The following is a 14426-nucleotide window of genomic DNA, read 5'->3' as shown; positions in this document are numbered from 1 at the left end:
GGCATGTTGAGATCCCCAGACGTTCCTTCAACTCTAACCTCTGTGATGGCTAAATTAACCCGACAGCCTGGCCGGTAACACAGTCAGTGTCGCCTCCTGTCTGCTCCGGCTCAATGTCCCAATTAGCACTCCCCCGCCAGGGCATTATATCCTCTTCTTCACTTCACCTGCCTAAACCCTGAATTACTGAGCAGCAGGGCCACCGCCTCCCTCTGGGACCCCCATCCGTGCACGGGGAAAAGACAGCACCAGGAATCTTTGCTCATTTTTCATCTGCATTGATTTTGTTGGGAGGAGAAAGTGGTGCAGAGGTAAACAGGGAGGTCATTGATTCAAAGTCACACAAAGACGCCGAGGGAAGGAGAGGGGGAGGAAAACGCACCTAGACTAAGAAGGTACATAAAAATGGATGTGTACAGAAAAGTAAAACAAAACACTTTCCCTGGCTTTTGATTTTCTGTTTGCTTCTGTTATGATTTTCTGGTTGTGGCATTTATCTGAACCAGGCCCAGGGGAATGAGACAGATGGAAAATCATGATGCAGTCTTGATATAATTTACAGAATGGAGGAGGTGGTGCATCTCTATCAGTTTAGAAACCCCTCGCTGAGGAAATGTGGCATCAAAACACCTGCAGAATTGATGACTCAATAACAAAAGCTCATTTTAAGAGAATGAACCCTGGCACAAATGACTGTTTTACAATATTAAAGTGATCTGCGTTCAGTAGTCGTGCTAGACGTGCATGTTTGTAGGCGACTGACATTTCAAGAGACAAGTTATGATGGAATGAACATATTAACACAAGCTCAAAGTTTGAAAACACGTTTCACTGTCCTTATTTTACATTTGTTGACAATAGTGGCATAGAAATTAGAATGTTTTCATTGTAAATACTGATTACAGAAGTGTGATTATACAAAGCCAAGTTTGGGATCAGAAAGATGTATTGATTGTTAAATACTTTTATTGCGCAAGGATGCATTACATTGATCAAAAGAGACGCAAAAATGTAGATTTCACATAAATGAAACTTTTCATGAAGATTTTTTTTTTATTATTATTATTTTTATAATAATAAGGAAAGCTTCTTGGGTAGTAAGTCAGCATATTAAAATGATTTTTTGTAGGATGATGTGGCACTGAAGATTGTTCATTACAGGAATAAATTATATTTAAAAATATATTCCATGAGAAAATAGCTATTTTAAATTTGTAATATTATTTCACATTATTACTTATTTTTTATTCATATTGTATACATATATATAATTTTTTTAACAGTATTTTTGGTTAAATAAATACAATTAACATATACATTACATTATATTACATTTCCAAACATCATTTGTGGCTCCACAGCATAAAACATGAAGATAAGTATCAACACACTCAGTGTGCGTCATTTGATTTTCATTTTGTTGCATTAGTCATAAAACATCTAGCGTTTTGCTGAAGTGAAAAATAAATGCCCACATCAACTTTTTCACTTGCAAGCACACTGTAATTATGACTTCTAGGCTTGTAAATAGAACTTCCCAGAAGGATGTGGAGGCGGCATTCAAACTATTTTAACTGATTTGGAACAGCCTTCCTTTTTTTTTTTTTAATGCTGTCTAGATAGGCAACTCACTAGGTTTTGTAACAGATCTCAAGTGTTTATGTACTGCAATTAGTTCTCAATCTCTGGTTAAAAAAAAAAAAAAAAAGAAACCTGAGGCTAGAATTTTAAATCAGAGCCACAAGGGGCAATATCAACCTCTTATCACATCAAACTGCAGTGAAACGCCACAAGCGTTTGACCTCTTCTTTAGCTTTAGAAAGCTTTAGAAAGACAAGACTATGTTTTGAAGTGCATTCTTAAGTTTAGAATTGAAAATACAAAACCATATTTGTAGCACAGTAATGTCACTTCATGTAAGCATTAAAGCTAAAACAAAGGACTTAGCTTAGCTTTGTTAGCTTAGCTTTGTTTTCTTGGATGTTGCTGTATGCATAATTACCACTGTTTCTTCTGAGATGAAGATGGAAAATTACATGAAACGTTTCTGAGGTAAAACAGACGGAGCTAAGGCTTCTCAAGCATCTTTAATTTGTCAGAAATGTCACGTTTAAAAAAACACGACTATCAACGTTTCCCGGTAAGGCCCTCCAGAGCCGAGGGGTCTGCAGTATCATATAAAGCAACTCAAAGTTAGATTGAGCTCCCTTGCACCTAGAGGGGATACGGTTGCGTAACTGCCAACAGCCATATCTCCCCACCACCACCAAGACTGTTATCTAATGTGATGCCAAGCTAACAAGCTCAGATGAAAATGCTGAGAAATTTGCACATGCCCATTACAGGCCGTCTGCTAAACTCTGCGCACACTTTCAAAGTGAATGCATAATTTTTGTTAGCGGGAAATCAGAGAAATCTGACTTCCTAAAACAAGTGTGACACAGTTGGCCTTGAACTAAAAAAGCTTAATGCTCTTACCAGCACTGCAATTTGACCTGGAATTTGAGTTGAACTCATTTGAAAAAGCTGGAAGAAGAAAAAAATTATTTTGGCATTTTAACATCCATTTAGCACCAACATGATGTGCGGTGAAAAACTACAGCAAGCCATCTGTCCTGATTAGCTGAACAGCTCTCGTATGATAAAGGTCAAGTGTAAAATGTTCTGCCCAGTGCCTCTTGGATTTTAACAGTAATGGGACGGGCAAGTCCAAAATCTTCATAAGCTAGGGTTGTTTAATTTCCTTTTTGATTTCGTAAAACATTAGACTAAGTGGTGAGATTATTGCTGCAATCATGCTTTGTAAGTAGGTTCAGATGATTATTCATGACTTTGTCAAACATATTAAAGTTTCAGAATAGCAGAACTTTTGATTGTCTAGATGAACTAGGCACTTATTATTTCACATATACAAATCAAAACATAAACCACATTATACTACCATTTAAAGATCTTGGGTCCATATGGTTTTATGCTTATGTTCACCAAGGCTGTATTTATTTGATCAAAATACAGAAAATAAAAACTGTAATATTGTAAAATGTTATTACAAAATTAAAAAGAACAGTTTTCTATTTTAATATATTTTAAAATGTAATTTTGTATTGTAAATTATTCATTCTAATTTGCTGATTACCTGCTCAATTTAATTTCTCTTGTTTTGTTTTTTTTCCACAAGCTTTTTGATAAATATAAAACTCAAAATTAAAATTTTTGATTTTGAGGGATTATTTGATGTTTTTTTTATTTTTCAAAAAAAAAATAGGTCTCCTTTACTGTCATTTTTGATCAAATCAAAGGCTATTTGCTGAATTTAAAAAACAAAATAATAATAATTAGAAAAGATTTTAATGAAAGCATATTTAATTCTGCCTGTGAAATATCTGGTTTATTTGTTACTAATTCCCTCTTCTTCTTCTTTTTAACTGGCAAACTAATTTAATGATTAGATTTTCCTCAAGCACTCAGGACTTCAACACAGGTTAAGACATGATTTTGGTCCCTCTTTAAAAACATCCCTGACCCCTAAAAAGCTATGCTGCAAAGGCAATCTGATTGGAGCTTACAATTTTCACAAGTGCTTCCCAGGTTTGTATGCATTATGCATTAGACAGTCAGACGAACAGCTAGATAACAACCTCTAAACATACTTCAGTTTGATATGCCATTTTATTATTACCACTGTTAGCAGGTGCTCTCTTTGTTCTTCTGTATTTCAAAGAAGGTGAATTTATGTAGTGATTAAGAATTTTGCTGTCATAACCAACAAATTCTCTCTTGGATCTGTAATAGTTGCCATAGAAACAAATAATCTCTAAGTCCATATGTGAACGTTTCAGGATCTGAGTTGTCATCTTGTAAGTACGGTAATTCTGCCGCTATGTGAATGTGGCATATATATTTACTGTCATTATTAAGTCTCTTAATGAGGAACAGTTAAACATTTAGAGAATATTTTCACTAAATCATTTTCTTGTCCACCGATCAAATTATCTTTTTGACCTGAACCAATGTGCAGTTCAAAATAAAACCAGAAAATGGTTCTGAAAGAGTAATGAAAAGTTTTGAATACTTACAACCATACCGTTTAGCGACACCCAGCAATCAGGAGGGAAGTCTTGCAGGAGAGGTACCAGAAACTGCAGGCATCCGTCCCAGTGACACAGCAACAACATCATGCCAATCAGGTTAAAGATTCTTACCACTGCACTCGCCAGGTCATACGTCATGTGAAAAATCTGAAGGAGGAACACAAGGAGAGAAAAAGATCAATGGTTTTATTAAAAAACCTTCACAGGATGGCATTTTGTTGAATAACAAATTCATTATCTTCACCCAAAAATGAAAATTCTTTCATTAATTACTCATCCTCAAGTTGTTCCGAACCCGTAAAATGTTTTTGATGAATTCCAAGAGGTTTCTGACCCTGCATAGACAGCAATTACATGCTTCATGGTACTTTTGTGAATGCGTGTCGAATGACACAGAAGAGAAGTTGTTATTTTTGTTTTCTTTTCTTACAAAAAGTATTCTCGTAGCTTCATAAAATTACGGTTGAACCACTGATGTCACATGGACTATTTTAACAGTGTCCTTACTACCTTTCTGGGCCTTGAACGTGGTAGAAAGCTCTGGGATTTCATCAAAAATGTCTTAATTTGTCTTCCGAAGATGAATGAATGTCTTACAGGTTTGGAATGATATGAAGGAGAGTAATCAATGACAAAATTTTGGGGTGAACTATCCCTTGAAGAAAATAGTATGTTATGTGACACTGAAGAGTGAAGTAATGGCTGCTGAAAATTCTGCTTTGCCATCACATGATTAAATTACATCTCAAAATATATTAAAATTTTAATAATATCTCACAATATTACCATTTTACCTGCATTTCTGATCATATAAATGCAGCCTTGGGGAGCATTACATACTTATTTCTAACCTTCTAACCTTACCATCTTACCAACTATAAACTAAAGGATATTGTACTGCATATATGTTTATGTATTTGTGTTATTTTATTTCCCATCCCACATGCCCATGCCAATGTATTCAAATGCAATTTGTTTTTTTTTTTGTTTTTTTTGTACGTATAACATGCACTATAAAATCAGTGACATTTATTAAGAACGTAAATTGGCCACATTTTGATTTCATTTTGTCTATTACAACTGTCTATAAGACTGAAAAGTCTGTTTCCTGCTCTAATGTCCCTTGTTCTTAATAAGCAGTGTTATGTTGTTTCAGAACATGTTCTAAAATTCCCAGTATTTCTCAACTTGCTTTGACGAGGTTCCAGAATTCACATTAGACATTGAGTGGAAACTCACCATGATGTCACATCATATAAAAGTCCCTAAAATTTCTTTACCAACAATCTTGAGAAGTTTTTCCTGCTGAGAAGGCAAATCTTTTAAACTAGGCCAAACCAAAACCAGTTTAGGCCTTTTAAAACAACAACTGCAGTGGCCCAACGATAAGCAAAATAATTACACTGCAAAAAATTATAAACACAACACTTTTGTTTTTGCCCCCATTTTTCATGAGCTAAACTAAAAGATCTAAGACTTTTTTTTTCAAAAGGCTTAACTCAAATATTGTTGACAAATCTGTCTAAATCTGTGTTCGTAAGCACTTCTCCTTTGCCGAGATAATTCATTCCTCCTCACAGATGTGAAATATCAAGATGCTGATTATACAGCATGATTATTGCACAGGTGTGCCTTGGGCTGGCCACAATAAAAGGCCACTCTAAAATTTGAAGCTTTACTGTATTGGGGGTACTGTATCAGCAAACCGCTCACCCACACAATGCCATACACATTGTCTGCCATCTGCCATCTACCCTGTACAGTGAAAACCGGGATTCATCCGTGAAGAGAACACCTCTCCAAAGTGCCAGATGCCATCGAATGTGAGCATTTGTCCATTCAAGTTAGTTATGATGACAAAACTGTGAAAACTATATATCACTGTGTGATAAAACTCCACATTTTAGAGTGGTATTTTGAAGTGGCCAGCCTAAGGCACACCTGTACAATAATCATGCTGTCTAATCAGCATCTTGCCACACCTGTGAGGTGGATGGATTACTTTGGCGAAGGAGAAGTGCTCACTAACACAGATTTAGACAGATTTGTGAGCAATATGAGAGAAATAGGCCCTTTGTTTACATAGAAAAAGTCTTAGATCTTTGAGTTCAGCTCATGAAAAACGGAGGCAAACATAAAAGTGTTGTATCTATAATTTTGTTCAGTGTAACCTGACATAGGCCAAATGGGAAACTTGACAATACATATGATCCAAAGTGTGGTTTACCAGGTTTGAACAAACCATATAAAAACCATATAAAAAATGTACCATATTACCAAGTGACAGATGATTTTGCACCAAAATAAACTTTGGTGTCAGTGGTTCCAAAAAGAACCTTCAACATCCATGGAATCCTTTCATTTGTCCTTTGTTTAAAAAGGTTCTTTTAAGAACTGCTCACTGAAAGGTTGTTAGGGGAACCAGAAAATGGTTGTTCTATGGAATTCACTCTTGAAAATAAAGGTTCTTTATTAGCATTGATGGTTCCACGAATAACTATAAACATACATGCAATCTTACATTATCCAAAAGGTTTTCAATAATGGAAAATGTTTCTTTAGTTTATTCAAATGTATTTTACACTAAGAAAATAATAGTTCTTTTAAGAACTTTTTACTAAAAGGTTCTTTTGAAACCTTTATAACCTTTAACATAAAAAGAGATTCTTCTCCCTTTCAAAAGCAAACTTATTGTGCTATCCTAAGTATGCACAATTTTATGGTAAGTTGCTTTTTTCATAATTTGCATTTAGCATTGTAAGAGCAGAGCTGCTACTTGTTTTGGTCACGACCCACCCATTGAGGACGGTGTTTTAGAGGTTTCATTGAGAATGCCGCCCACAGGCTTTTATGTGTAACATTAGGTGCTCTTACACACGATTGCAAGAGTCCTGGTCTGTCTTAGTGAACACTTGGGATATTTGCATGTGTTTTCAGCCAAGGTAGATTTGGTTTATGTTTCACAAGAGCGATACAGCCAAGAGCCAAGAGAAGGAGAGGAAAGGAGAGGTGAGAGGGAGATACAAAAGAGGGGACATGGCCTTAAATTATATGAGATTACATATAAACAGGGCAGATGATTGGTCATATGCAAACTACATTGTGCGCTGGAACAACAGAGACTCAGAAGGCTTTGAATTCCTAAAAAATCAATTCAGGCTTGGCAAGACGGAAGCAGGTGGCAATTTCAAATGGAGTGTAATAATGCAGAGAAATGGATAAGGGGTTAGATGAAGAGTGTGTCTTTCTGCGAAAGATATACACATGAATTCTTGTTTTGTTTTGCTGTTTATTTGGTGTAGTCGACTGAAAGAGACTGTGGTTGTTATATAATTCACAGTGTCTCTTTTTACATTTAGACTTACACAACTTTTACGTTTATGTATTTATTAGACGCTTGGTGAATCAAGATTTTTGACCTGTAAAAGGTGTAAAATGTATGGCAGTACTTGATTTTATCCATCGGGAATTGAATAAATTGTAGAAAGTGGTTCGAAAATAAGAGGAATTTGTCTTTGATAAAGATAAACCTTTTTTTTTCCTATTTGTATTAACATGCACTAATGAACACAAAAGACCAGAGATGTATATTAAACAAGTACTAAATAATGATTCTGATTAACCCAGGCTCATTAAAAAAACGTGCATGTGGCAACATTTTTGCAAAATTATGTGAAATTAAAAAATATGAATCTGGCAACACTATTTCTTTGGTTGTTGTACATACGAATTGCAGCAGTTCAGAAATTAAATGTTTAGGCTCTATTCTATTTGAAAATAAAACCAACTACCCTAAACCTTACTTAAAGTGTTAATAAAAGCAAACATGTGATTAAAAAAACAATGCATTTGCTTAAGCAACCATGCCATTTTAGCTTGTTTCTAGAAGTCTTTATCAGAACTTGTTTTACGAAGCCAAGTACTTTGCATCATATGTAATGATCAGCTACCAGGTGAGCTACAAAGCATTTTTACTACACCAGAAAAGCTATAGATATAGAGCTGGTTATGTGATGCAGACATTAAAATATATTTGTGTGCGAATCATGCACTATTGTAAATTGTTTTGAAATAAACATAATGTAGAATTTTGCATAGAAAATTTTTTAATCGATAATCTGCCCCAAAATCATAATTTGTGAGAAAAGTTATTGGTGTTTTACTGCCACAAGAGATAATTTTGGCTGGAAAGTACAGTAAATTATATGTATAGGTAAACTGTTGCGAAAATGTAGATAGAGAGCCATTTTCATTTCATACTGACTTTTTACGTCATTGCTACCATGACATATTTTGACGTTACAATTATGGAGGAAACTCCAAACACTTTTAACATCAACTCCTATAGCTTGATAACTATAATTGGTCAGTTTCATCCAACATGAATAAAGAGACAGATCCTGCTGGTTAATCAGACAAGTTCATGTTATCGCACAGTGCGCTCGTCCATCGTTAGTAAATGACATGGGATAAAAAGTTTCAATGGCACTGGCTCTGAACAAAGCCGATGTTCTCTCCTCAATGCTACCATGGGCACCCTCTCTAATTCAGCCATCCTTCATTTGCATTAAAAGGCCATTAACTCCACACACCACTCAGTTTCTTTTCTATCCGGGCCAGTTATTTCATTATACAGTCCTGGCTGGAGAAACTCAATACATTACCCCCCAAAAAAGATCTCTACTAATGTTTTCCCCAGCTCCAGTGGTCACTGGTTTTGCATGATAAACCCTGAATTGTGGTGGATATTTCCCCTGCCAAATTAAGGCAGGATTTGAAGCTGAAGGTAATTGTTATCTATTTTAAAGTCGATGGGTTTGCTCTTGCACTCCACATGCGGCTGGAATTACTAAGGTGTAAATTTGATGGTGTTTTAATGGCTGCTTATGGTATGGGCCTGAAAGCTGCGGTTAAGGGTTAAGTTCATTTTATGCTCCACAAAACCCACAGTGTGATGTGGTGACCTTTTGTAGTCTCACACTATTTTAGAGTTACTGCAAAGAAGCTGAGGCGTCATTGTGAGTTAACAGAACAGACTGCCGAAACTGTCTCTGCAAATTTATCTCTGAGTTTGTCACTTGTAATGTGATCCAAAAGTATTTCTTTATGAAATACAGAGGATGTTGAATTTCTTTTATCATGCATTTTGCAATGAAGAGAACAGATGTTTTAAATAAAAATGACCGTAGTTAGTTTCTTAAATGTCCCTTATTTGTGAATAGTTTAATCAAAATGTAACTTTCTCCATATCTTGTCTAGTAAGCAAGGTTATGTGGATGGGAAAATCCTGCTCTAACATAATTTCTTGGCTGCATCCAAAAACTGGAGAAAAAAACTGCCTTCGGAGGACATATTCCAAGGTACAGTAGGAAGGCATCAAGGTGAGTCCGAATCTAAAGTTAGATTCACTTCCTGTCTCATGAGATACCTTCTTCTGACTGATTGTTGAAGGTAACACAGATATATCCTTTGCTGCCTTTAATATCTCACAATCCTACATTAATATATATATATATATATATATATATATATATATATATATATATATATATATATATATATATATATATATATATATATATATATATATATATATATATATATATAAAAATAAGTAGATTTTCATTTAAGTTTTTGCACACATAAATTTTAAGTAAAATTTAAGTATTGAATTAAGTAAAATCTACTTAACTAAGTTAGGTACATTTAGCAAAGGAATTGAGCAAATTTAACATGGCCAGCTAGAGTTTGATGAGTAATATCAATCTAGTTATTTTTATAAATTTACAATCATCAAGTACATTACCCTAAGTTAGAGTTTAGCACTGGAAAACAACCATGCTATCAAAGCATGTGGTTTATTTGCATACATGTAAGTAAGCAAGTAGATAGCTTGTTATCTTTTGAAGATAATATGTCCAGTCAATGTAATTATTACCCAAATGAACACAGAGACCTCGATACTTGGTACACCAGACACAATGACGGTAACAATCAACGGATAGTGTTTGAGTATAAATGGGTCATTTTGAGTAGAAAATTAACTCCAGAAATCACAAAACAGTAAGTTACTAAACCTAACGACAAAATCAACCATAAAACAATGTAAATACAACTCAAAAACATTGCAAATTTAATTTCTACAAGCTTAAATTGATTAGTAATATAGAATTTACTTTATATTTTAAATTCTTGTCTGAACTTATTTAATGCAGAAATTACATTTGTTTTTATGTACATTTTATCAGTGTATGTGTTCCATTCCATGATGGTTAATATATATATATATATATATATATATATATATATATATATATATATATATATATATATATATATATATATATATATGGCATCTGAAAGTTGCATTTGGTGGTCAGTTTTTGTGTAAATGTATATTTTAGAAAAATATTTATGCACTTTTGATGTTATTTCTAGTGAGAGATTAGTATGAAAGTAATTAAATGTTAATTTAGTTATCAACAAAACTAATTTTATTGTTGATCATTCAACTGTTACTCTGTCTCAGAAGCCTGTCCTAAATCAGTTTCATGAAGTGCTTTTGTGTAAAAAAGCTACCTACAGTACAATGTCACATAGCAGCTGATAAGGCAGCAAGACAGCTGCCTACTGTATGTTTTCAGATGCAGCCCTTGTTGTTTTACTCTGTAATACTCATATGGATTACATTATGGAAGTTAAATGTGTTTTGAATGTAGCTCCAAAGTGAAGTGTGTAGTATTTTTTTCCCATCCCATTTGTGGGTTGATTGCTTGCTTTGTGTTACTTTCAAAACATTGCTTTAAGCAGTTCTGACCAGCAACAGTGTCTCAGCCAATGGCATGAGTTTGAGGTCTGGCTATCTCTTAATTTACCAATAGCAGGTGGATGTTTTTTTTTTTTTTTTATGATTCCGTTTTGACATAGAAATAACATACTTCACCTTTCATTTTTTGTGAAAAAATGACACAGAATATGGCTTCCGAACAAATCCTGTGGCACCTCCTGATTTTAAGCTGTTACAGTCTCTGAGCTGTGAGGTTTAGAATATTGTCAAAACGCATTGACCTTCAAATTGGCCTGAGGAAATGGCTGTATCTTACATACACATGACTAGCATTTTATCTATATTGGTTTTCCTAGGCTTGCAAATACACCTTATGGGACTCACACGCAATATCAGAAAGTGCTGACATGAAAGACCCTCAATGCCAATTAATCAATCCAATCTGTGATCAGTATCCACAAACAGACCCAGACACAAGGTTTCTTTGGCTAGGATTATGGCTAACTATCATGCCTCACATAAGTATGCAAAACAGACACGAATGTTTAGCCAATGCATTGCAAGTGTCTTGTTAAACAACTCTTGCACTACTCTAGCGGTAACAAGACTCAATACTCAAGGGTGGGATAGAGTTGCAAGATAGAAAAGCAAAAGTGTTGTTATTCAGGTAGCTAGCTATAAACATGTTGACAATGTACTGTAGCTAACTTGCTCCATTATCTTACCTGACATAGAAAATTGGCTGTATAAGTAAGTTGTTCATGATAATGTCTGTAGCAGTGGCAATGCAATCCATACTTGTTTGCTTAAGAATTTTCTGACTCATTTTGGAAAGCAATTTCCAGATTGGGAGATAGATGTGTCTTCGCTCACATACTTGACTTAACCGTTACAATTTTGTATTTCTAGGCAAAATGTCCAAGTTTCAGTCATACAGTGGTTGGAGGTGATTCGCCATTGGAGAGTTACTGAGATCTCAAAGCCCATTCTACCCTTGAACAAAGCAATTAACCCAAGGTTGCTGCAATGGGACCATTTCCGCGATTGTTTCCTGTAAGTCACATTGGATAAAAGAGTTAGCTAAATTGTATTAGCAATTTCACCATACAGAATAATCAAATAATAGCTTGAGGACCTTATTTGGGAGTTTACAAATAATACATGTTACATGTTTTCCTTCAGGTCTTTTAACTTTAACATACAACAGCAATGTGTAGAGGTGAAGCACTATGGGAATGCTAACCAACAACACTCAATTGATGTTCAAGGTTACTGGTGGAAGGGCACACAGCACTTAAAAGTTCAGACCACCAGCTTCAGATAACCCCTACCAGGCACTGCCACGGACACAGATCGAACAGATGAGCCAGCCCCAAGGCATTCTGCATTATTGTCCACTAGGGGCAAATCATACTGTACATCTGCAAGGTATTACTTTTGTCTTCTCGACATGCTGCATGTTTTGAGGAATTCATTTGACTGTTCAAACCCCTAAACCTAAGTCTGAGCAACATTAATAGTGATTTTTGCATTACAAAAAGTAAAAGAAAGAATACAGACATATCATGAGCTGTTTTAGACCAAGGGTTGCAACCCCAGTTTGAAAACGCCTTTAGTTTCTTAATTCTAGTTTTTCTAGCTATTTCTTAGCATTTACTCATATAACTGTAAATGTAAGACGTGATCAATGTTTCTTTCAAAAAAAAATAAAAAAAATAAATAAATAATAATAATAATCTTTGTGAGAAACTGTAGAGCAGCAGATGAACAAGCTAAACTGAGTAGGAGTAATAGACATACAAAAAAGAAAATAGTTTACAATGCTAATAAGTAGGCAATAGAAAGATGGGCAGCTGAGTCAAGCAGAGAGTTCGGTGAATGCCAGAGAAAGCCTCAGGCACTCGACGCTCACTTATTATCAATTATTTTCCAACTCGGTCTCCTTCTCAAACTAGTTTGTTTATCTTTCTGTTCTCCTCTCAGTAATGTTTGGAGGCAGATTCCTCTAGTTGGTGATTTGATTTTGAATCAGTAGCATCCCTTTGAGATGGTGTTGTCTCTTCTGGATGTATAACCCCCAGTGGGTTTGTAAGTTGTCTTCCATTGTGCCCCAGTGCCTCATGGGAAGTAAGATCAGGCTTATGAGAGCAGTGCATCCCAAGGCCAAGGTCTCCCAGAGGAATACAAATTGATGCATGTAAACACACACACACACACATATAATATATATATATATATATATATATATATATATATATATATATATATATATATATATATATATATATATATATATATCATTTGTCTTTTATTTTCTTCCTTTCTTTTGCTTACTTATGTACAATAACAATAAAAAAATTCCATAGGGAACCAAGGACAGATGCACTCATACGTAAAGAAATTATCCCAAAAAATATGGTAAAACACTGATGTTGTGTCACTTATTATAGTAGCTTACAACATAGTTTTGAGAGGCTCATGCTGTGGATTAAACTAGAACCGCAGCAGGAACATCTACATTTGTTCCATGGTAAACTATTGTTAATAATGTATTATAATTTACAGAATATAGTGAATGTGTTGTAGAAGCATTAGGAACATTTGTGTTCACTGATACTGAGGATTTCATTTGTAATTGCTTTCAGATTACGCTTTTTTTCTGATTCAGTAACTGTGATAAGTGTTTGCCTGGGTTTTGATTTGCATTTTGTGCAGTTTAATTATGGTACTGTGTAATTTAACAGTTTGTATGAAGGAAAAGCATATAAAATGGCTTTGCAAGGTCACAGTTTATTCTAGTCCATATTAAAAAAAAAAATTAAAAAGAAAAGAAAAATCTAATCAGTTTGTACAACCTATTACCAGCTCTATATGCATTTTTATCTCACATTTTTGTTAACATTATCAGTTAGTTTTAGCGTAGGTTCTACAGTATGTTACTTTCAAATATAACATGGCATTAACTTTTCCGCACTACTAACCAGACATTCAATTTCCAAACCGCCACGATATGTACAATAACCAAAGTAATAAAACATGGTAAAACTGTTCAGTAACTACGAATGTGTCGCAAAACGTGCAAGAAGCACCATAATATAATGTTTACCCAAAGTGCCTGGGTTGCACATTTTACTGAAAATCTTGCTGACTGCAGCAATCTCTCATTCATTCCCATGCAAACCTAATGAACTGCAATTCTGCAGGAAACGCTGCTCAAACTTCATACTTTCTCTTGTTTTCCTCTCTATTCGTCTTCTCGACCTCTTTCTGTATCTTCAAGCTCTTTCTTTCTCTCCTCCCACTGCTGTCTCTGGGAATGGCTCGGGCAACAGCAGTGATACAGTAGAGGCTTCTGTAACTCTATTAATCTGCCTGTGTGAGAGATACTGTAGCGGTGTACAGTGCGCCAGGGCTAAAATTAGCCCACGGCTGTGAGGCCTGATGTTTCACAGCGCCCTGACCCATCACCATTCCAGCACTATCTCACATGCACGCATGCTTAGTACACTCACACACCGCTAAAACACACATATCATCACAAACTGTAC

At 35.0% G+C, this 14426-nt stretch overlaps 1 protein-coding gene across 1 annotated transcript in view; it reads right to left on the bottom strand.

The window, feature by feature from the left end:
• Nucleotides 1-14426, bottom strand: part of LOC127986265 (potassium/sodium hyperpolarization-activated cyclic nucleotide-gated channel 1-like) — a 108778-nt gene that overhangs the window by 48121 nt on the left and 46231 nt on the right. The window contains exon 3 of the mRNA XM_052588534.1: nucleotides 4077-4238. Coding sequence (XP_052444494.1) covers nucleotides 4077-4238 — 162 coding nt within the window. The remainder of the gene's footprint in view (nucleotides 1-4076; nucleotides 4239-14426) is intronic.

The sequence above is a fragment of the Carassius gibelio genome, chromosome B21 (assembly GCF_023724105.1).
Source record: "Carassius gibelio isolate Cgi1373 ecotype wild population from Czech Republic chromosome B21, carGib1.2-hapl.c, whole genome shotgun sequence".
NCBI classification, from domain to species: Eukaryota; Metazoa; Chordata; class Actinopteri; order Cypriniformes; family Cyprinidae; genus Carassius; species Carassius gibelio.
The sequence above is the reverse complement of the archived record's forward strand: the minus strand, read 5'-3'. Positions and strand labels throughout refer to the sequence as shown.